This window comes from Electrona antarctica, assembly GCF_951216825.1.
Source record: "Electrona antarctica genome assembly, chromosome: 23".
In the NCBI taxonomy this organism is placed as follows: Eukaryota; Metazoa; Chordata; class Actinopteri; order Myctophiformes; family Myctophidae; genus Electrona; species Electrona antarctica.
In genome coordinates this window covers 23,402,620-23,428,115 of record NC_136804.1, presented here as the reverse complement: position 1 = coordinate 23,428,115, position 25,496 = coordinate 23,402,620, and the positions used below count along the sequence as shown (strand labels likewise).

Below are 25,496 nucleotides of genomic sequence, written 5' to 3'. Positions count from 1 at the left end.
TAATCTTCCGCCGACACCGCCATCTGGTGGCTGAATCGATACTCTGACTCTGATTGTCACGGTTGCCGTAGTTCACTTCAATGTTAACCGTCTTATTTTGAAAGAGCTGTTTCTCTCAGAAACGGAGAATCAAAGTGGAAAAATCGCTATATAACAAGTTCCGCGAATGTTATTTAATTCAATCAAAACATACATTTTGTAGCCGGCGATCATATCGTTTATAGAAATGAGCCGCAAATCAAGCTTGTTTTGATCCAGGGGGCACAGTGACACAGTCGGTAGTGCTGTCGCCTCACAGCTAGAAGGTCCTGGGTTCGATTCCCACTGGGGACGCTGTGGGCGCTGGGGGCGTGTTCTCTCCTCCGCGTCATCAGTGCCCATACCTGAGGCGGGGTTGGCGAAAGGGTCTTTCTGTGTGGAGTTTGCATGTTCTCCCCGTGTCCCCTAGGGTAGAGTACCCTCACCAAAAACATGCAGTAATCCTGGTCTCTAAACTACCTCCCCCTTACCAGCCGGGGCGCCTGATGGAGGGGAAAGGAACTGGTTGGAATAACGTGTTCCTTCCATGCACTACGTCCGGCCAGGGAAACTCCCCCCTGTCAGGTGAAAATAAGCAGCTTGGACTCCTCATGCATAGAAGGAAGCATGAGGTCAGTCCGCTGCCCCCCTAGGTTGCCAGAGGAAGTGTAGCGCCCAGGATTACATTAGACAATTGACACTGGGTGTCAATTATCTGGGACGGATAGGTAGAAAAATGGGTTGAAAAATCATGGGATAAAAATTATGAGGAAAAAAAAGCTTGCTTTGATCCAAAATGCGAATCTGGATTCTAAAAACTCAGATCCCATAGACGGCATAAGCCAGCGGACATTTCATTTCCGTTTTATTTTTCTGTTTTTTTCACCGCACCGCGCTCGTAACGAGTGTTACGAGCGCGTACAGAACAGTGTTGTCAAGCGTCAATCAATTTATATTTAAAAATATGCCCAAAGGCAGGCAATCGCGGCGCCGAGAGCCCAAGTAGGTAAAGGCGTCAAAATACGATCTCGGCGGCAACAGAGCATCATGACTCCCAGAGAAAACACCTGCTGATATGAGATGTATTTTACCAGATGAACTGTAAGGATCGAGCAAATCCCTGAGCAATGTAACGGTGAAATTGAGTTCCATGATTAAAATCTCTCCAATATAGGTAGTCACCCCAGCACAGAGTAAACATCAATCAATCTACTTTTCAGACTTGGAGATTGAAATCAAGTATATCTCACCAATACACACACACACACACACACACACACACACACACACACACACACACACACACACACACACACACACACACACACCTGCTTCCAGTGTACTACAGGTACATCTGTTGCCAATTAATGGGTCATCGGCATGGTCCTGAGGAGCAAAATTGTTGAAAATGACTACCTTGTACCAAAACACACATGTTAGTAAATAAAATAACTAGTGCTGATTGCCTTGTACCGAAGCACACAGGTTAGTGAAAAAAAGGCCTAAAGGCCACTCGGTTGCAATCATCCCTGAAATTGGACGGATATCAAGGTAATGCCAGGACTGGAAGGGCTGAGGCGACAGGCTGTTATTGTTATTTTAAAATCAATATGGCTTTTTAGGCCTCCACATTCCTGTGACTGTACTGCGACTGTACTGAGTGAAAGGTGGCAGAGGTTAGGTCTGTGGTCTATGCATCTCAGAGATATGGAGCTGTAACTATTTCTTCTTCCAGTGTGATCAGAAGTTAGCCTCAGCTAAGGGGAAGGGGACTTTGCCATGCTTTGCTTTTATGAGACTTGCGTAATCTCCAGTTAAGCTTTGTTCCCAGCCAAGGCTATAGAGACTATACAAATTTCACGCCCCCAAATGAGAGGGCGCCCCCACTTCTGGTCCGTTAGAACGGTGTACTGCAACTGTCAATGCATTCCCTATGAGAGGCATCATAAATACTGTCATTTCAGTGGTTGATTACTGAGGCTGTAGCGATTTTTTTTTGTGTTCTAATAAAGTGTCCTATATGTTTGATTTGTCCTTTTTAATGTCACATACCTGCCATCTCAATATACAGCCCACAATGTACGATCAGTGTGTCAAAAGTGTTAGCATCGTAAATATCAAGTTAAAGTGGTTGCATATGGTATATAAGTCATGGTCGCATCCCTTGACAGTTTCAATACCCAGATACATTTTGTGTTTCGTTTTATAGGCTATTTATTTGTGGAAAGTTATCCAAACAGCATCTTGCAATACTAATTATAATACTAACCTGGAGAATACACTAGGTAGTTGAAAATGTCTGGATATGTCACTGCTCCTTGGGTCATTTCCCCAGCTACATTCAGCCAAGCTAATACAACAAAGGTAAAACAAACACATTTTAATTTCTCATCGGAGCTTTGCCGGTAGGTAGAACATAACAGAGCAGGGAGGAGACGGGGCTTATTTTGACGGGGCTTATATAATATAAGCCCCTTCAAAATAAGCCCCGTCTCCTCCCTGCTCTGTTAACATTATGGGTAACCCAGAGTGGTACCAGTAAGACGACTAAGGGCGAGAAGCGACCTCGGCGAGGTCAACATGTCTTGAGTGTACAGGGTTTGATGAGGTCAGATCAACATATGGAATGACAGAACAGGTCAGCTCCATATATGGAGATCTAAGGGTGGTAGCGGGGACATTCTCTTGATTGTACAGGGTTTGATGAGGACCCAGGTAGTGCCGGGCCTTAATTTTCAGGCCTGTTGAGAACTCTAGTTTTCGCCGGCTGCCGGGCGCAGCTGTACTAATAACTTTGGGTCAGGCCCGTCTAGAGTTTGAATGGACAGGTATCAGTCAAAAGGGAGACATCGAAGAGAAAGGATGGATGGGGAAGGATCAACATATGGAATGTCAGAAGAGATTATGACATATATCCATATGGAGATCCAAGGGTTCGAAGTTTGAGGTCAGATGTAGAGTTGCTGGCCAATATTGATGATATCAGGGATCTCCATATACAGAAATGAAATAATGTGTGGAATTATTATTAATGGAATTATTCTTGTTCTCCAAACTTACACTTATTGACTCACTAGTCGACTAGTGTGAGGTTCTGTGAGCATTTCTGAATGATCTGCATTTCTGTAGCGCCTTTATGGAAAGCGCTTTCCATTCACCGGTTCACACATTCACACGACACCGACGGTGGAGGTAATCTGCACGGAACCAACGAGCTCATCAGCAGGCAGTTAGATTAGAATATCAAAAGAATTGATGGAGGCTGTTTGTTTTTGCTCAAGAGAGTAATCACAGAGGTAAATCATACAGTAAATGGCGAGGGTAAAGACACATTTGAGGGTAAAGACACATTTCCATATGCTGTACATCGCACACACTTTCAAGCATATACACCGGTGATAATGGGGGGGAAAGGTTTGGGGACCTCTTTTAAACATGCAGCACCTTAATTTTTGTGCAGTCATTTGCATAATGTTCATATTCAAAATAAATGCTTCATTTCACTAATTAGATACACATTTAACAGTGAACAGGATTTCCCCTGGCTACATGTGCTTTCTCGTGCATGCTATCCTTGTACACACGGTAAATGTGGGACACAGAAATAGGATCCTTGTTGTTTGATAGTTGAGCTTGGAGGCTTCTGAGGAAATTGGACATATATTTACATTGCGTTATGCCTTTATTCATGTTCAAGGGCCACGTTGTAGACAGGTCTGTATTATGGGAGTCCATACATACTGTTTATAACGATATATAACTCACCTGTGTAGTTGGCTGTATGCAGGGGCTTGTCTCAGCTCGGGAATCGGGTCCAACTCAGATGTTGGAAGATATTGGCAGTATACCATTTTTTTGTGTGTGTGTGCGTGCGTGCGTGCGTGCGTGCGTGCTTGCGTGCGTGCGTGCGTGCGTGCGTGCGTGCGTGCGCGCGCGCGCGCGCCTTGAGAGATTACAGGCAACTACAAGCTTTATCTCTCCAGCAGCTGTACAGCTGAATCCCAGACCGCAGCTTCCCCTCAACCTTGCAGTGGAATGATCTAAGAGAGCCACTAGGGGCGCTGTGTGTGAAGATGTTGACATGCATGCAGCTGGTGCATCGGTAACCACTGTAGCCATGGTTAGGTTAAAGCTTGTAGTTACACGGCCAAGTGAGCCTTCTCAGGGGTGCTGGAAGATGTCTATAGCAAGGGGGGGGGGGGGGATGTTCTGGGGAAGAGGGACATGCACGCAACATTTTGGGTTTGGGTTTTTTCGGGGGCGTAATATGGCATGCAAATAAGTTATTCTACTACTCTCTATCTACTTTACTCCCCAAAGTTAAATACATTAGTTGTAATAGATATATTTGTGTATATATATATATATATCGGCTACTTTTAAGTAAATATATACATTTTTTTTAAAGTCCCCCCACACCACATCAGCACTCCCCTTCCAGCGCCACTGCTTCTGACTGGTGTAATGTATAGAGTTAAGAGACTTCAGACATAACTGAACAGTGGTAGCCTGGCTCCAGCCCCTGAATCGCTAGCCACGCCCATTAAAAAAATATATTCAGGCGATTCAGGGTCTGGTGACGCTCTCGAAGGAGGTCTGAGACTCGGTTGGAAATCTGACCGACGAATCAGCGTCGTTTCAACTCGATGACGTCAAAACAACAGCGCCGTCCAGACACAAACAAACATGGCTGCGCCAGTAGCATAGCAACTTATGCTACTCTTTTGGTGTCACATTTAGCTTCATACTGGGTGAAAGTCTCATTCAAAAAATTATTTTTTCGCTCGAAAATGTTAGTTACAATTACATTGAGTTGACGTGTTTTTTTTTTTTGGTAACTGTTGCATAATCGCATAACCGCTGACATGCCCTCAACCACGGCTAAGTTCAGCCTGCTGCGGTCGGAGCCTTGTCATCTGCTTTGCTACTATTGTGATTGGTTAAGGGTGAACCAATCGCCGAAGACTGCCTCTTTGTCAACGCCCATCTCAGAAACGGCTGTAGTAGGGAGGGCGTTCAGACTGAATAATGGAGTGAAACGAAATGAAAATTCAGGCTGAGTGTCAGGCTAGAACAGTGGTGGAATTAAGTAACTAAATACATTTACTTAAGTACTGTCCTTGAGTACAGTTTTGATTTATTTACTTGAGTATTTCCAATTTTAAATAGTTTTACTTCTACTCTCTACTACATCTCAGAGGCAAATGTTGTACTTGTACTTCACCACAATTATGTGAAACATTATTACAAAACACACTAACCACTTCACTATATATATATTTGTTGGCTCTTTGAAAATAGCAGATATACAAGCTTACAATGTGTCGCATCGCAACCCATTTCTTGTGCCTTTCTAATATGCCTGCTGGAATCTCAGCTTGTGGGATTTTATCATTTTCAGATTAAGTGTTCATTGATTTGTATTAACAGTAAGCATGTATGGTTTATGTGTCCTTGTAGAAACATACTGTATACATTATTGAGTCCGTTTCCAAATTAAAAATGTGACTGTAAAATGAGTGGTAGTCAGTTGAGTCATATAAATCGTCTGAACTGAGTGGTGCTGTTGGGGTGTAGGGCTATTGGTTCAGTCAGGACAACTCGATGAATGGAAGGAATGGAAGGAATATATTTATTGAATATAAAATGAGCAATACATTTATTATGAATTGGATCTGCTTTTTAGGTACTCAGATCAAGCGCATCAGTCCCAACCATAGGGACTCCGAATCCCCCCGTACCTAAACAGCAGATCCAAAACGACAGGTGGTAGCTGGGGTGGAGGAGGGCAAGCAGCAAAAGTTTAATGCAGACAGCAGCGCAGCAGTATCAGTGTGCAGCAGCAAGCAAGCAGAGCAGTGCAAACTTCCAGTTTAAATAGCCGGTATGAAGATGGAATGAGCGTGTGATTGGATGAAGTGAATCATGTGAATGATAACGTGATGCAGATGCTGAGGCGGCCCAATTAACGGCCGGCAGCAACTGAACTCGGTCTGCGCATGTCTCGATTGTCTGAGTATTGGCTGTCAGACTATTGGTTGTCTGACTATTGGCTATGAGACCATTGGCCTCTCATCATGCACCTGTGCATGTGCTACACCGTAGTCTGTACTGCACTGTGCTCTGTGCTGGTGTTACACTTAACACTGAAAACTCAGCTTCCCATCAAGCACCTGTGCACACTGCACAGTGTGTAGCTCAACAGTGCCACTTTGTCACCTGTTGGTACTCTAAACAGACATAGGGACAGACAGACAGACAGACAGGCACACATTGCTGTTCCTTGGAGTGGCTGCACCACTCAAAAACAGCACCCTCGCTGCTGTTTGTTCCATTTGAATTCCCCTCTGGGGAGCGCCGCCCAATAGAAGTGGATAATGGGACGTTGGCCTGGTTGGTCCGCCCTCAGCCCTCCTCTTCCGGTGGGGCGTTTATTTTTCCATTCCACTAATCCCCAATGTACACACGTTCTGAATGCCCTTGCCGACAGATTCAGTAGCGCAGCTCGGCATCCCTTCTTGAGAGATTGGTGTTTCCCCAATACTTGTGCGGGCGAATGGGCCAATGGGAATCACCAATCCAAAGGCTAACAGAATCCCCCTGTTCTTCCTTGTCATTTTTTGTTCACTCTACAGAGTGAACCAAAAAATGGCTTGCCTGAAAAATGCCTTGCATGGCTGAAAAAGATTCTAACACCTACATGTATGGAAACACCTCCATGTTAAACACTGTACACACTGTGAAACTGTACCGTGTTTAATACACCAGGAATTCTTCATATTAGTCGTCGGTCTTATTCATCATGATTGACATGCATCATCGCCACGGCCGTATTTACTTTAATCCTCAGTACTTTTCTCATTTTCACAGAGATTGGAGCTTCTCGGGGCCGCCTTTGATAAGCTGTCGATTCATATATCCACCGCAGAAATCTGACCGACTCCCCGCTCCGTTTACAGTACAAATACAGCTACACATCAAAGGCGGCGGAGCACACCCGGTGGCACACACGGTAGTGCGGAGAAATACAAAGTCTCTGGCCACCACTTTCACCACTTAATAAGCAGTGGTGAAAGGGACAGACAGAGGCGGAGGAGGAGAGTGCGGAGAAGAGAGAGGCGAGAGGATCGCTTAATCAAAAGGCAACAAAACGCTGCCCACGCTGTGTAAAGGCTTTCCCTACCGTACTATAATGAACACGTGTCTCGAGGTGCTTTCACTGAGGGTTTGGAGAGAGAGAGAGAGACGAGAGAGACGAGAGAGAGAGAGAGAGACGAGAGAGACGAGAGAGAGAGAGAGACGAGAGAGACGAGAGAGAGAGAGAGAGACGAGAGAGAGAGAGAGAGAGAGAGACGAGAGAGAGAGAGAGACGAGAGAGAGAGAGAGACGAGAGAGAGAGAGAGAGACGAGAGAGACGAGAGAGAGAGAGAGAGAGAGAGAGAGAGAGAGAGACGAGAGAGACGAGAGAGACGAGAGAGACGAGAGAGACGAGAGAGAGACGAGAGAGACGAGAGAGCAGGGGGAGGAAAAGCCACATACTGTATTGTATGTGTTGACCATTCACTCAATTAAACAGATCTAGATTGGTGCTTTTAGTGTGTGGGTCGGTCAAAGTGCCTGAAAAGGGTGGGTTAGAGTGCATCGTGTGTGTGTGTGTGTGTGTGTGTGTGTGTGTGTGTGTGTGTGTGTGTGTGTGTGTGTGTGTGTGTGTGTGTGTGTGTGTGTGTGTGTGTGTGTGTGTGTGTGTGTGTGTGTGTGTGTGTGTGTGTGTGTGTGTGTGTGTGTGTGTGTGTGTGTGTGTGTGTGTGTGCGCGCGCGCCAGTATGGTGTGTGCGCGCGCGCCAGTATGGTGTGTGCGCACGCGCGCCAGTATGGTGTGCGCGCGCACCATACTGGTACTCCAATGGAGATTAGAGGCTTTGAATGAAAAGATGAGGCATGGTTGGTGTTATATTGATACGATCTTAAATGACCAAACTCCACCGCTGACTATGAATAGCTGCTTGAGGACGAGCGCCACACGCTTGGATCTGTATTTTATTTATTTTTTAGCTTCCGTCTGAAGGAGAAATGTGGTGGAAAGTAACTAAGTACTGTACTTATAAGTAGTTTTTATGTATTTGTACTTTACTTGTATATTTCACTACCCTCGTGCCGAGTAAACCAACTAATACTTGGTTGACTGCATGGGGCTCCGTACTTCTCTGTACCCAAAACAGCAGGTCTACAAGCGGCAAAAAGACAATTTTTGGGGGTTTTTTCCCAAAAAAAGGGATGCTAGGGTTCAAGTTATTAAATGAACACTCAGATTTGTTTAGATTTTTTTTTTAAAGATATTTTTGGGGTGTTTTGCCTTTATTGATATATTTTACAGTAGTTAGACAGGAAAAGGGGAGAGAGATGGAGGAAGACATGCAGCAAAGGTCGTCGGGATCGGGACTCGAACCCGCGACACGCTGTCGGATTACTAGCCTAGGTGCCTGGATCGCTCTGCTGGCCCAGGCCAACACTCAGATTTGACGGTGTGTGTCACCACCTGGACCTCAGTGTGTGTGTGAAAAAAAGTTATGGGAAGCTGAATAGACTGTGATTGTACTCACTAGCCTGGATACCAAACCAATCTGCCAGAGCTAAAAAAAATAGAATAATAATAGCTCTGGCAGGCGCGTAGCGTGAATCAAATGATTGACTGGGCAAATTAGCATCGCGGGTGGGGTGGGTGGGGGTAGCGCATCTCCGGCCAATAGGTGTATATATATATATATATTGTGCATTATTAGTCCTGCGCATCCTTTCAGTTTCATTTCAGGGAGAGTGACACTCACACACACACACACACACACACACACACACACACACACACACACAATTAACGACTGAAGCATTTCCAGCTGGTGTTGTTCATTACTTAGCTTGCACTGCACAGTGTTCCTGGTTAACATAGCCTTCTGACACGTGTGGATTACTGGATTTTAGTTTGGTTTTTGAATGAGTGTTTGAGGAGCGGATTATAATGTGTTTAAAATAATGGATTAATTTGTGCATAATTTGACGTCTTCAATTGAAGCTATTCTGATGCACTCTCTGCGAGGCATTGTTTGTCATCGTTATGCTTGTGTTTTCATCATTAAATAAGCCTGTCGTAGAGGCCAATCGCAGATATTCAAATGTAGCTCCATTCAGAGCCTACTACACACGCACGCACGCACACACACACACACACACACACACACACACACACACACACACACACACACACACACACACACACACACACACACACCAATCTAATCTCTGTCATAGCCTTTTACATGGGTGAATATTAATCCCATTAGCTGTGTATTATTTTACAAAGAGAGGATGTGAGCGTCTTGGCTTTCATAGGAATTAGTCTCTCAGACCAGACTATCTCTCCCACAATCTTCCAATTATTCCACAGAGAGTCTGTAATTCCAGCCAGTAAACATTGAGCACAGCTAGGAAGCTGTCATCTGCTCTTCAAGAGCATTCGACCAATGACGACGAAGTGTACTGTACTGTCATTAAGCAAAGACATTCAAATGTAGCTCCATTTGTGCGCGTATACGCACACACACGCACGCACGCACGCACGCACGCACGCACGCATGCATGCATGCATGCATGCACGCACGCACGCGCGGCAGTCACAACACATGCTGTTTTTGTTTATGAGTGGAGTTCCCAGGAGGGTCCTCCAGGGCTGTTCTGGGTGATAGCAGGGACCCTCTCTACGCTCCCTCTCTCCCACTGGCTGACCTTTACAATACACAAGTCAGAAAATGTGTGGCATTTTCCCCTCGAACACGTGAATGAATGATGGCCTGTCTCAATTAAGCCATCCTAACAGCCCCGAGAGAAACGACCGGGTTTTCTTTAAGGTGATCGAGGCCATTATCAAATCTCCTTAATGCAAATATCCTTAACTGCCGGAATTCAAAATGTATACTTGAATAAAAGTACAAAAGTATTGGCATCAAAATGTACTTAAAGTACAAAAAATTGATGCTAAATGCTAAAACGGTTAAGGTTAAATCTAACCTTTTTCCTAACCTTAACCTCAGTAAAACTATGTCTAAACTGTAAAACCTATAACCTTATTCCTATACCTTAACCTCAGTAAAACTATGTCTAAACTGTAAAACCTATAACCTTATTCCTATACCTTAACCTCAGTAAAACTATGTCTAAACTGTAAAACCTATAACCTTATTCCTATACCTTAACCTCAGTAAAACTATGTCTAAACTGTAAAACCTATAACCTTATTCCTATACCTTAACCTCAGTAAAACAGTGCCAAAACCTACAGTAACCCTTGCTATACCTAAACTTAAAATTATGCCTATAAAACCCTAAACTTATTTCTAACCTTATTCTCAGTAAAACAAGAATAGAAGAACCGCCCCACCGAGTGGTCGGCGTGAGGTCGGTGGAAAATAATGAGGGCGCCCGTGTTTTAAGGCGAGCATTCCGGTTACCACTGACTGTCGTATTTTACAGTTATTTTTCTCCATACTTTCTATGATTGTCCACGTATTTATCAGTTTCCCTCTAGTGGAGTCCTTTTGCTTGTAAACTGTTTGCATTTTCAATCGTCTGTAAATCCAAAGTCTTGTTTTGTGGGGCTTATCGTTTTGGCTAAACACTCTTTCTGTGCGCTCGGCGGTCGATGCGGTTGTTGTCTCTTCATCTGCGCTGGAATCTCTCAAAGGATTAGCTCAACAAGGAGCAGATAGCGGGGCAAATACTCTCGGCACACTACAGTAGATCTGCTCAACATGCTGCATGTGTAGGTGAGGCATTCTCTACCACCCTGGACCACACAACTGAAACAGCAACAACACTGTGAATCCACGGTGGAGTGGAGTATTTCAGGCTAACTTTTCCCCAGGACACACAACTCTAGCCTAGTCTCTTTTGGTACCCACAGTAAAAAAAACATTGATCCTGCTGCAAATTGACTCCACATAACACACACACACACACACACACACACACACAATGTACATCTCGTGAGTGAAGTCTCGCTCACCTACAGACCTACATTTTTGCCAGTTTTAGTTGGAATGTGTACAGTATAATGAATCATGCTGCACAAAACATTAGATAATGTGCATGGCATACAAAATGCATGCCATGTATGTACAACTATGCATTCCATTGATAAAACAACCAATCGTGATATTATGCTTATTTCTTTTGACAGTCTTACACGTATGTGAGAGAGTGAACGGGCTCGTTGGCTATGAGAGCTAATGATGCTTTCAACAGTGCTAGGGCTGATTGTATTTAAAAAAATATATTTAATTCATTTGCAGATAAGTGATAGTAAGAGCTGCTCTGCTATATTTGTTTTTTTTAATCATTATCACACCACAGGGATTGTTGTTATTGCTTATTTTCCATGTGTGATAATGAAGTAAAGATGAAGAAATATAATTCAGGGGTGTGCGTACGGTGCGGGCGTGTGTGTGTGCGTGTGCATGTGCGCGCGCACGTGCGGATCGCTAACAACCCAACGTGTTTTTGTTCTTCTTACTGTCACATAATTGATTCGTTTAACCGCTCGCTCCTTTGTTTCCAGCACATCTGTCTCCCTCTCTCACCACCACCCCACATGCCTCCCTCTCTCACCACCCCACATGAAAAGCGAGAGGGTGATCTGATAGCATAAATAGACCCTACTTTTATTTATGCCCTCAGCGCGGGATTACGTCAGACAGCGCTGTAGTGAGAGACCGAGAGAGAAGACGGGAGAGCAAATTACGTGCAGCATTAAGTCTCGGTCGGCGCAGGGGGTGGGGTTGAGGAGGGGTCATTAAAGGTCCATCGATCTGAGGCCACTATTGGCTTTCCTCCTCCACTCCTCTCTTCACATCTCACCGCAGCGTACGGATCAATGCGTGAAATGGAGGGCTTGATATAGGGCTAATTCTCTCTGCCTCAGTCATCATGGACCGCATTCACCACCGGATGCATTGTTTAATAATAATGTTCTCCTGTTCTCATCTCAAATATAGATGATTTTTAGGCGCACACAAGCAAGCGTGGTTATTAGTACATTCCCACTACGGCCATGCACTTCACGGGGACCTCCCTACCGCTCACCGCAGAACGAAAAGGATTATGACAAAGGACAAACACCACCGCACCACCCCACAAACCCCGTTTGTGCTGGGTCAGGCAAGGTCACCTGCGTTGTCGCAGAAAGAGAGACTATCAGAGCCATGCACAAACATGTCTTCTAAACAATCCTTTTGCTCACAATAGAGCAGTGGAAGGATCAAAAAGCGACGTCGCTATGAATAGAGCAGCCACACGGACCACCATTTGATGAGATTTAGCGCCTCAGACCCAAAACTGAAGAATATTGTAGTTGGATAAGGTCCACATTTCCATGCTGTTTTGATGTGGTACCATAGGAGAGAGGAAGAAGAAACATCTGCACACTTGTTTCTAGAGCTCCACAAGAGACTTACTTTATTGAATTGACAAACAAATCTGCAACGTTTCGACCCTTTCATTCAATTCATCATCATCAGGCAAATGTTTTACATCATTTAGATGGGGGCCACCTGGAATCCCTTCAAGTACCACTGTTGGTCCCCGGACCACTGGTTGAGAACCACAGCAATAGAGCATACACGGTGGCATTCCTTTTTGAGTGGCACTCTAGCCCCTCTGACGCCTGGCTTTGTGTGTCCCCGTGTCCCGCCCATGACGTCATGTGTGTGGCCAAGCCTATATGGAATCTTTACAGAATTTCTTCTGTACAAACTTTGAGGTCGATGGCAAATGACGTACGTGGTGTTCATCACGATAAAAGGCGCCCCCAATTTACACAAGTGTGATTTTTCATCAAATCGCTGAGGTATTCGTATATAGAACTTTTATGGCATCGATCATTTTGTCGGGGATACCATATAATTTAAGAATTTAGTACTAGAAGTACTTCTATATTGCATTATTGATACTTTTACTTAAGTAAAACATTTTGAGTACTTTTTCCCAGGATATAGATAGAGGGATGAGATCATGCAGTGACATTCTTGGCTGACTTGCTGCTGTCTGTGATGTAAAAAACCAACCCACTGCTTTAAACAAACGAAGGAGGCTTGACTCTGAGTCATGAGAATGTGTGGAAGAGTTGTGGTTATGGTGCCTGCAGGGGCGGGGATTTAGCAAGAGACAGGAAACACTGCATGGTTATATTCACTGCTTCCCACTCAGGAGGTGTGGATTTATGAGGAAATAAATACGAGAGGAATAAGTGCTGCTAGCAAGGAAAGCAGGCATCCCTATATGTGAAACCTGTGTCTAATAACCATGTGTAAAATGACTCTAGGTACAGACATGGAAACGAGGAGGCACGGCACAGTCGGTAGTGCTGTCGCCTCACAGCTAGAAGGTCCTTGGTTCGATTCCCACTGTGGGCGTATTCTCTCCTCCACGTTATCAGTGCCTATACCCTAGTTGGGGTTGGCGAAAGGGCCTTAATTCTGTGGAGTTTGCATGTTTTCCCCATGTCCCATAGGGTAGGTACCCTCACAAAAAACATGCAGTAATCCTGGTCTCTAAACTGCCTTCCCCAGGCCAGCCGGGGCGCCTGATGGAGGGGAAAGGAACTGGTTGGAATAAAGTGTTTCTTCCACGTGCTATGTCCGGGTGGGGAAACCCTGTTAGGTGAAAAGAAGCAGCTTGGACTCCTCATGCATTGAAGGAAGCATGAGGTCAGTAACAAGCGCTGTGTAAAGTGACCTGGTGATCATATTTTATTTCACCCGGAAAATACATTTTGTTACCACGATCATCGGTTCTTTAGTTATGGGTTGAATAAAGCTTGTTTTGACCAAAAACGCAATCTGGGAAAAGAAAGTTTAAATCTAAATTTACATTGAGGCGGACGGAGACGGACTTTTCACTTCTGGTTTTATCGGTCTCCTTCTCCTAGCAACCTAGATCTATTCATATGTTGGCGAAAAGCGCGATCTAGGGGCACTGTGGCACAGTTGGTAGTGCTGTCGCCTCACAGCTAGAAGGAGCAACTTGGACACTCAGGCATGAAGGAAGCATGAGTTCAAGTCCGTTGCTCTCCCCATGTCCCCCATATAATGAGGACTAGGCTGGCGGAGGGTGTGTAGAGCCCAGGATCACATTAGATAATTGACAAATGGGTTACAAAATCGTGGGATAAAAATTATAGCAAAAAAGAAAAGCGCGATCTAATCCTTAAATCATCTTTATACTCTGGAATGCAATTGAATGACGAGGATACTCGTTAATGGCAGTGAACTGTTGGATTTTAAATGCTGAGTATACAAAATCTACATAGCAACTAGTTTTCAAAATAATTGTAGTGGATTAAAAGTACAACATTTGTCTCTGAAATGCAGTGGAATATGTCCGAATTTTAGTGTTGGAGTAGAAGTAAAAGCATAGCAAATTGGAAATAGTCCAGTAAAAATACCTCACGTCAATGTGTTAACAGCCAGTGCAGTGCTCATTACCTCACGTCAATGTGTTAACAGCCAGTGCAGTGCTCATTACCTCACGTCAATGTGTTAACAGCCAGTGCAGTGCTCATTACCTCACGTCAATGTGTTAACAGCCAGTGCAGTGCTCATTACCTCACGTCAATGTGTTAACAGCCAGTGCAGTGCTCATTACCTCACGTCAATGTGTTAACAGCCAGTGCAGTGCTCATTCACGTCAATGTGTTAACAGCCAGTGCAGTGCTCATTCACGTCAATGTGTTAACAGCCAGTGCAGTGCTCATTCAATGTGTTAACAGCCAGTGCAGTGCTCATTCACGTCAATGTGTTAACAGCCAGTGCAGTGCTCATTCACGTCAATGTGTTAACAGCCAGTGCAGTGCTCATTCAATGTGTTAACAGCCAGTGCAGTGCTCATTCAATGTGTTAACAGCCAGTGCTCATTCAAAGGCAGCCATCTACCTCGCCAGCCTTTATGCTCGTATACTGCACAAAGAATGCACTGCTTAACCCATTTAGGACTGACACCAGATTCTACTAAATGTCTTCTAAATCACGACAGTTTTCTGAAAACTATTTCTATATCAGTGGTTTTCAAACTATTTCATGTCAAGGACCCCAAAAATTATATGTAATTGGCCACTGACCCCCAAATGCAAATATTTGAGTTAAAAATGTTCGCTCTGAAAGAATATATATTCAAAGATTTGCGCCACACAGATCTTTCGAAAATAGCTTGTAGATCTGCTATTTTTCAATAGCTAAAGCTAAAGTATAACATAATGCTTAAAACACCAAAAGGGGTTCTCGTCCTGAATAGGTTAAGGTGTGATCGAATTACTGAAGGAAAAGCTGATGTACCCTACATTTACCGAAGCAGCAATGCCAGCCCTTAGAAAAAAAGATTGTCATCTCTGTGTTCAATTGAATTTCCTCACTTCCCTCTTCTTTGCTTGGATCTCGTTATATCTACTCCTTTATTATAATTCAATTGGGATTGTAAGATTGCCTTAGACTTGACACCACCACCTTGGCATAAAAAAGGGGGTTGGGGATTTGTGGGGTATATCTGTAGCCTATTTAATACTAAAAGAAAAGAAAAGAAGAGAGATTCCGTTAGCTGCCTGCCAGAATTATAAAGAAGTTTGAAAAGTGATGATGAGCTTTTGAAGAGTTCACATATACCGGCAGGCCTAAAGCTCCTAACGTTCCTTTTGCAAATTTAATTTTTTTAATTTTTTTCTAAAGAGTGCTAAGTTATGTTAAACCATGAATAAAATACACTTAATAACAACCAATAAGGAAACGCAGGGTTTGAATGCCCCCCCTACACAGTATTCCGCATTAAGGCATTGAGCGTCGCCTACTGTACATCACAAGTCGCTCTGGGGGCAAATCAGCCTATAGTAAAATTATAAAACAAAATAAAGTTAGATGCACAAGTTCATGGTGAGGGGGCTCTTAGCCCGTCCATGATTCATTAAATACGGCAAACGGAAATGATTGCACTGCCAGGCTGTACTTCAGTAATTTGAGCACAGAGGAGCATTTCTCTGGCATCATGACACTTGTAATTGCCTCCAGCTCCATGCTCTCTCTCTCCTCCTCAGTGCCTATTGTGTGCTTTATAGGAATTTCACCGGGCAGAGAGAGGCAACGGAGAGAACCCAGTTGGTAAATGGTAACTAAATGATGCATTTATATAGCGCTTGTATCCAAAGCGCTTTACATAGATTGTGCCCATCCACACACACACACACACACACATGCATACACCGACAGAGGAAACCACAAGACACCAACCTGCACATCGGGAGCAATTAGGGTTTCAGAGTCTTGCTCAAGAACACTTACACTAACTCTGGGGGAGCCCAGGAGGGATCGAACTGGGAACCTTGTGGTTCCCATCTGGCCACTTTCTTGTACTGCCTGTATTATTTTTGTATTTAGCGAATGCAAAGTCCTTAAGCCAAGCGGTTGCCTCCCATGGTCTGCTGTATGGAGGGTGACTAATCCTCCTTCCAGTCTTTGGAGAGGGCAAACTTCAATGATGTGCTCCATAGTTTGCTCCTCACCACACGCACACAGTGGGCTTGGGCTACTGCCCCATTTGTGAAGGCTGGCCAAGCAGGGGCCATGTCCAGTCTTGAACCTATTGAGCGTAGACCACTGTCTCCTTGGGAAGGTGGTGCCAGGGACCTGTTGGTTGGGGTCTGACACCAGGTGTTTGTTTGGGACCTCATAGAGACACACGGGGACTACAAATTTCACGCCACCAAATGAGACAGCGTCCTCACTTCTGGTCCGTTGGCACGGTGTACTGCAGGCCAGCCCATAGAAGTCCATTGAAATTCAACTGTAGTTAGCCTACTTTTAAAATAATATGAAATTAACTGAAGACTAATATGTTTCCAAATGTATGAAGTGTCTTTGTCAACATATATTGTTGTTTTCTCAATAGAGGATGTATTTCACATTTAATTTACCACTTGAATGAGTTACCCATAATGTTAACGGAGCAGAGGGGAGACGGCAGACAGAGAACCTGTCGCTTTTAAGGGACGTCACTGCCTTTACGAGGCTACGAGCGCCGACTTTGAAGAGTGGAATTCTCAATATACATCCCGATCCCGACTGACTTTGTTAATTATTCATGTCTATATTTTGAACATGTCACGGGCTTACTATATATATGGAGCTCCGACGGTGTGTTTTATCGCTGTCAACTTGTTGTATAATTAACTCTACTGAATAGTTGCATGGGAAAATAACCCAGCTAAATGGAGGAGTGACATCCTGACATTTTCAACTACCTAGTGAATTCTCCAGATGAGTATTAATAATAGTCTTGCAAGATGCTGTTTAGATCATTTTCAACAAATACAAGCATATAAAACGAAATACAACAAATATATCTGGGTATTGAAAACCTGGGATGGAACCGTGACGTATATACAGTACCGTGCGACCACTTTGACTTGAGATTTACAATGCTAGCACTTTTCACAAACTGATGGAGTATATTATAGTACATTGTAGGATGTATATTGAGATGGCAGGTATGTGACATTGAAAAGGACAAAGCAAACATATGGGACACTTTATTAGAACACAAAAAAAAATCACTACAGCCTCAGTAATGAACCAGTGAAAGTAGGGTATTTTATGATGCCTCTCATAGGGATTGCATTGGAAGCTGCAGTACACCGTTGAAACGGACCAGAAGTGGGGACGCTGTCTCATTTGGGTGCGTGAAATTTGTAGTCCCTGTGTGTCTCTATTGGACACCCATTGCCATTCCCTTTTCCAAGCTGATTGGATGGTGAAGTCAGCTGATTCTTCCAAATTGGTCATCTAGCACTAGCGCGTCGGAGCGGTCTGGCTGACCGATTTTGAAATTTTGAAGTGGATTTTCTTTGCCCATGAAGTCCTGAAAAAGTTCCTCTTGCATGACTTTTTCTAAATGTTCAAACCATCTCTGTTTTTTTTCTTCATCTGAAACGTTTTGGAAATATGATTTTAGACATAATTCTACTACAAAGTCTGCTCTTTTTCGGTCCGTGGGACCGCTCTTAGAGCCCTCACCCTTTCTCCCCCGCAAGCAGTGAAGTTCACACGTCCCTCCCGGCCCGGAGACGGGCATTGTTCAAGCTAATGTGTCATTTGCATTCCAACTACTTCCACATGTATAGGCAACATAAACTAAAGTTTGTTTTAGATGTTATATTTGTTATATGCGGTTTGCAGAAATAACAATGTCTGACTTTATTTTTCTCGAAACGGAAAAAAATATATGGTGAAATATGGTGTGTTGACTGACTGGCGTATTGTTTCCACCAAACGCATAGCTCAATAGATATAAATACATGTTGACTATACACGCCATCTTTATAGCATAATTATGTAAGGTGGTGATGATAAAAATGAATCAATTATCCTGGAATAATAAAGTTTATAGCATGGTCTGTTTGACCCGACCGACATTTCCTTTCCTTGGAGCGAGAATGCTTGCCGATGCGCGATTCCAAATAAAAATGAAATCAGTCCAACCCGATAGACGTCCCGAACTTCTAAATGTTTTGTCAGTCAGAAGAACAGTTCTGTCCGTCCTTCTTTGTCTGTAAACTTTTCTGCACGCGACCAGTGGAACTGATTTGCACGCCGTGATATATGTTCATGGATCCAAGTAACTGACGGTGAGGTATGCGGAAGTGCATTTTAGATAACGCTGTAGCACTATTTGTGGCGGTGATGCGTCACATGACTTGATCTATCCTATGGTGTATATATAAACCGTGCTGCTGCTACGGACCTCTCTGCTGGCACAATCAATACAATATATATAAATTACATCGATCATAGGCGGCGGGTATGTAAGGCTAGGCCAGGCTTAGCCTTCCCAAAAATTATGCTGGGTATTTTTTAAATATATATAGGCTAATATATGTGCGCAGCATTATATAGAAGGCTAGCCGCTCCCAAACTCCCAACTCCTTTGTCTGTAAACTTTTCTGATTTGCACGCACGCACGGCTCTTTCCTTTTTTTGGCACAATCAATCAAATATATATTAATTACATCGATGTTTCCCCCTCTATATAAAAATGACAATATATAACTAATGTCGTATTTTGTCTGACTCTGAGCAATGTGCCTGGCTCTGGCATAACGTGTGGTAGCCTATTTTATTGGCTCAATACAAATTCGGGCAGTGTTTGCTGCGCAAGGGTATTCAATATAGCGCTCACACCGTCACTATAATTATAGTTTGGTAAACTGAAATAAAAAATAACTTGAGTTGTCCTGTCGAGTTGAAACTGCTGCCTTGAATTAGTTGGAATGTAACATTTAGAGGACAATGGCAAGCCGTCAACGGGTGCAGAGAGAGGTGTGAAGATCATTAGACGAGTGGGGGAGAGAATGGCCAATCAAATAGCACGAAAAACATGAATAGCACATCCTAGTGCTAGATGGGAGTTGAGCAGTGGGTGGGTTGAATATGTCTGCATGGATTGGTAGGTGGGGAGAGTCTTTGACCTTTTGAAGCATCCTTTGAGAGACTGCTGCTCGCCGGATGTACTGCCTGTGATATGGCATAACAATTTGAATGTCTTTAATATCCTTCCTTACCCAAGTCATTTATGAAAACCGTAAACAAACAAACAAAAAATGTTAAGGATGAGTAATAAGTAGGCTAGTGGTGTGAGAGGGCCACGGGCAGCATGAAGTGCCTCTGTGACTGTGAATATAACTGCTTCAGTGGAGTGTGCTGGCCTGAGTCCTGACTCATTTGAGAGACATGTTATTCTATGAGAGATGGAGTGAGAGAGAGAGCTGGTGAGAAACTACTTGTTCAAGAGTTTTGGAAAGAAAGGAAAGGCGGGATTCTGTTCTGTACTTGTTGGCCTCTGAGGGGTCAAGAGTCGGTTTCCTGAAGAGCGGAGTGACTCTGACTTTGACAGAAGATTGGACACAGTCTGAATGAGAATAATAGGTCAGAGGCAATAGTCTGGAAAACAGATTTTCAAAGTGGGGTGACATGGGGGCAACTGGAAAGGAAGACGAAAAGAAATAGGGTCAAATATAATTTGAAATTATAATTTAAATTCAAATTAATTAATTTCAAAGGATTATAGTATGTTCCAGTTTAAAATAAAATATACATTGTTAGAAATCATATAAATATGAGGTCTTTGACATGACCTCCTTTTAATCGCTACCAATAACCATCTGCCTTGCGCTCGCTGCTTAGTCATGTTTATTTTCCCGCCATGCTCTGATTTTCTCAGAGCCAAACAGAGAGCTCAGTCCTCACCTTTCTGCAGTACCCGTGGAAAGCCTGCTCCATTCTATGTTTTAAACATTGCCATTAGTTTGCCTCTCTCTCTCTCTCTCTCTTCAGAATGCATGAACCTATGCTAAAGGTGTTGTCTCTGTCTCTCTCTCTCTCTCTCTCTCTCCCTCTCTCCTTCAGAATGCATGAACCTATGCTAAAGGTGTTCTTTCTCTCTCTCTCTCTCTCTCTCTCTCTCTCTCTCTCTCTCTCTCTCTCTCTCTCTCTCAATTCAATTCAATTCAATTCAATTCAATTCAATTCAATTCAATTCAATTCAAAGGAGCTTTATTGGCATGAGAAAACGTACGTTTACATTGCCAAAGCAGAAGTGGAACAAGACAATCAAAACAGAACAATGTATTTACAAATACATATTGGATATAAATAGGAATTAAATAAAGGTGTACTGTAAACAGAGCTGTGTTATATTAGCACTTTGGGTAATACTATCTTGTGAAACTATAAAAAGCATTTTCTGTCAGAGATAGTTGCAATATACATCCATATAGAATACGTTAGCTTTATACTTTTGATAAACGGTGTACACATATGGTTTGTATTCCTTAAGGTGCTTGTATTCCATTTGACATCCTTCTTCTCTCTCTCTCTCTCTCTCTCCCTCTTCAGAATGCACAAACCTATATGCTAAAGGTGTTGTGTCTCTCTCTCTCACTTCAGAATGCATGAACCTATGCTAAAGGTGTTGTCTCTCTCTCTCTCCTTCAGAATGCATGAACCTATGCTAAAGGTGTTGTCTCTCTCTCTCTCTCTCCTTCAGAATGCACGGACACCAGCAGTGGACACGAGTGGCCGTCATGGCTCTCTTGGTGCTGGCGGTGACCGCAGCCGAAGTGGGTAAGGGCGAGAAACAAGGTAGGAACCCCTGCACCGTTTCACTGGTGTCCAGAGGTGGACAAACGTACTCAAATGTTTTTACTTTAAGTAAAAGTTTGCAATGTATAGAAATACTCTGTTATGGCCGGGGCGGCTGGCGGCTACGTCTGGGCACGTAATTTACTCGAGTAAAAGTACCCATTTTGCAGTAAATTACTACTACAAATACAGTACTATTAACATTGAGTGACTGCAGTTTCTTCCAGCGGTGAAATGTCCCTTTAAGTTGAAGTTTAGTTCACATTGGCAACTTGGTAAACTCACTGCATCCTATTGAAATGTATGACTTGTGCAGATGCATGGTAATTTGATGCAAATTTGCGGACTTCTCGCATATATACACATTAAACAGTTTAAAGTTTAAATTTCAGATGCGTCTCCAGATTTGTGTATAATTGAATAGTTTGACCTTTTTCCTGCCTTGACGACCCCAGTTGTATCCATGCTAATTAACTCATTTTGGGCGGGAACCCCTTTTGGTGTTAGCATTATGTTATACTTTAGCTATTGAAAAATAGCAGATCTACAAGCTCATAGCGCGCCACTCGGTGGCGCGCTATGAGCTTGTAGGTCTGCTATTTTTGAAAAATCGTGAAAATGTGGTGCAAATCACATAATATATATTTCAGATCGAACATTTTTAACTAAAATATTGGCTTCTGGGGGGTCCCTGGAACTACATATTTTGAGATGGGGGTCCGTGGCCCAATAGAGATAATTCTGGGGGTCCTTGACATGAAAAAGGTTGAGCACCGCTGACATAGAAACATGGTGTTTTCAGAAAAATTTTAGGATTTAGAAGGATTTTTTTTAATCGACCTCAGTCCAGAATGGGTTAATAAGGCACCGGGGTACAATAATTCATCAGCATTTCTAATCTGTGTGATCCCGGCAGGCAAGAAGGAGCGTAAGTCGGACTGTGGAGAGTGGCAGTGGAGCGTGTGCGTGGCCAACGAGGGGGACTGCGGCCTGGGCACCAGGGAGGGCACGCGCACGGGAACCGACTGCAAGCAGACCATCAAGACCCAGCGCTGCAAGATACCATGCAACTGGAAGAAGAAGTTTGGAGGTGAGTGTTGTAATCTCTAAGTACTGGACCCTCGTCTGGTTCTGACAGACAGGTAGTGTGTGCAGGCTGGGTGGTGTGTGACAATCCAGTTGAAGTATTCCTTTGGTACGGCGACTGCGGCGGCGGGCCCGGGAGAACAAATTAACGGACACAAGACAGTATCACGCTAAGGTTCACCAAGTTTATTACACAAACAGGAAACATATATAGTGCTGGATCATAATGACGTGACAATAAGATATGAGACAGAAGAACGTGCCTACTGCAGCAAGGCTGACCTTGCTGCTGCCGAGATGTCTCTCGTAGCCTATCTATAAAGTATGCTACAGTACAGGCAGTACACAATACATATCAAGTACACTGTATCTCAAGTTGGAGTACACAGACATGGGCAAATCATAACAGTGAGGAGTAGCTGGTTTTCAACGGAACACCAATGAGCACGGCAGGCCTGGACCGGCCACTTGACGTACAGGGCAGTAGTATAACAGTGCTTGTATTTGGGCTTGTTTGTTTGTTTGTGTGTGCCTTGAGGGAGCGGGGGGGCGGTAGAGTATCTGCTATCTGCGGGCCGGTTGTAGCGGGCCGGTCTGGGCCAAATGTCAGGGCCGAATTTTTTACCCAGTCCAGCCCTGGAGCACGGCCATTGGATGGAGTATATATTAGGTTCTTAACCGTGGTTGTCAACAAATGGGCCGACGATGTTTAAAGGTCGAATTTCATCAGTATGATGATGATGATGATCATGATGATAATGACTTTATTGTCCCCAATGAGAAATTCCCTGTGCGCTATAATAGGCTGTCAGTAGGCAAAACATACTGTACATTACAAAACACAACATAACACAATACAATAATACAACATGGAATAGTACAAGACAAGACACAACTCTTAAGTCTCAACGCAACTATACACAATAATACAATTCAATTTCAATTCAAAGGGCTTTATTGGCACGAGAAAACATACGTTTACATTGCCAAAGCACAATACAACAATACAGCAATACAATCAAAACAAAGATTATGTACATTTGAAAGTCAGAATCTTCAATAGATCAATTTCTATGTACCAAGATCACTGGATGCAGGTATAGTGCAGGAATATACACAATGATTAGTCTTTAGGGTGGTTGTGTTCCGTTTGATATCCTTCTCCTATCACAGCAACTCACGAATCTTGCTGCTGTGTTTGCACATTGTTGTACTTCGCCCAGCAGATATGGGAGTTTTTTGTCATTGGTCATGTTTTCAAAATCTCCGTGTGTGGTTGTAATCTGTGGGAAGTATGTGTCTCTGATGTCTTGGTACAAAGGACAGATGGTTAGGAAGTGTAGCTCGGTTTCCACTTAATTTTGTGTGCAGTGGGTGCATAGTCTGTCTTCTCTCGGGATACAGGTCTGCCTATGACGGCCTTACCGGTACATAACGCAACATTCATAATACTAGAGCGGTGCCCGTTGGAGCCTCTACAGTGGTGCCCGGGCCGCTGGGCACTGGCCTACTTGGAACGATGCAAGTTGAAATGCGTGCAGATATTATGTCTGTGTCCCTTTTATGCCCATATATAGAGTTCTTTCTCAGGCATGCCCAAATATGGAGGCTATGCAGACGTCATAATGATGTCAGAACAGGCCAGCTCCATATATGGACCATGCACTGAAGCAGAATCCAACCTCTTTTTATTTCCAGGTATGTGTACACATACAAGGAATTATACTTGTTATTAAGTGTAATAAATAATAAACATATTATAAATAAATATGTAAATAATGCATTTGTGATACCTGCATTCTATAATGTCTGCTGTCACCTTTTCCCCCAGAATCAAGTTTTAATGAATCCAAAGTAAAAGATAATTATTTTGAAATGAAGTAATCAGAAGCTATTATAAACACCCACGTAGCCCCATGCCTTTTCATAAACACAAGCAATCCCAAAACAATTATTGTCATCGTTTTGTAAAGCTATACTGTAGCTGCATATTGCCTCTGATTAGTGATTAGCACTGTTTAGCAGACCCTGGATGTGGTCCTAAGAGTTTTCCTGTAATTAAGGCTAGTGATAGGAGCTCGGAGAACAAGATGACAATAATCTCCTAGTGGCAGCACTGTGATTCTTTTTAATCATTTATTATTTATTCTATTTAAGAATATAAAAATATGTATTGTTTTTTCCTTATTACTGTGGGAGAGTGTAATCATCCAATCCACTAAGCAACTCAAATCAAGGGTTGAATACCAACCATTTGCCATTTTGGCAATTCTTTTGGGGGTGCAACCCACACGTTTAGCAGTGTTGCTCATTCCACAAACGCCTGGTCCTTACAAGCTGTACCTCGTTGTAAAGGTACCTAATCAACGATTAAAATGATACAATACCAATTGAGTACCACAGACGAAAAACAGTCTAAGTCCAAATTTCAGACTGACCCCTCCACGAAAAGGCCTCGTTGTCCTGAACCCTTATCTATCATTTATATATTATGGATCAATAGTGTGGACTTAGACTGTTATTCGTCTGTGGTACTCAATTGGTATTATTAAAGTGAGAAATAATTGACCAAAGTTAAGTTTCCGAACCTTTTGTGCTGAGTTCATATCACATCATTGACACATTATTTTACAGTACCATGGTTATACCTTTTGATAGTTGATAGAAAATAATAATCCTGCTAGTGTTTGAGTAACGGGAACGGTTCGAATCAATCAGACCCAGTCTGAAGCCGCCCTGAGTTAGAGGTGGTTTTTGAGGCAACACGGGAGCGCTCTCAAGAGACAAATTATAGGAACACGGTTCCCGAGCTGAATCTTTTTAGGATGCTCCCTAGTGGATTCCTGACAACGGTCCTGTCACACCCGCTCTCCACTCCACTCTCTCTCCTCTCACCATCTCTTCTCTCCTCACCTCCCTCTCCCTCTCCTCCCCTCCCCCCCTCTGATGATGAGTATACCCTGGGATCTCGGAGGCAGGTGACAGGGGCAGATGGGCTTTCATGGGAGGCGAAGCCGACACATGAGCAACGAGTGTCATAGCCATAAGGGAGCCGGCAGCTCCAAAATAATGGAGGGAGATAGGGGAGACGCACATCCGCAGATATGGAGGGACGTCGGGTCATCCGCGCACGCAGGCACACACAAGCACATGCTGTATATGTTGTTGTTTT

The 25,496-nt window shown here is 43.5% G+C and overlaps 1 protein-coding gene across 4 annotated transcripts in view; it reads left to right on the top strand.

Annotated features, from left to right (window-relative positions):
• ptn (pleiotrophin) overlaps positions 1-25,496 on the top strand; it is an 85,451-nt gene that overhangs the window by 44,480 nt on the left and 15,475 nt on the right. For all 4 annotated transcript variants that reach the window (XM_079494103.1, XM_079494104.1, XM_079494102.1 and 1 more), the window contains 2 exons: positions 21,144-21,238; positions 22,155-22,328. In XM_079494103.1, coding sequence (XP_079350229.1) covers positions 21,145-21,238; positions 22,155-22,328 — 268 coding nt within the window. In that variant the 5' untranslated portion in view covers position 21,144. The remainder of the gene's footprint in view (positions 1-21,143; positions 21,239-22,154; positions 22,329-25,496) is intronic.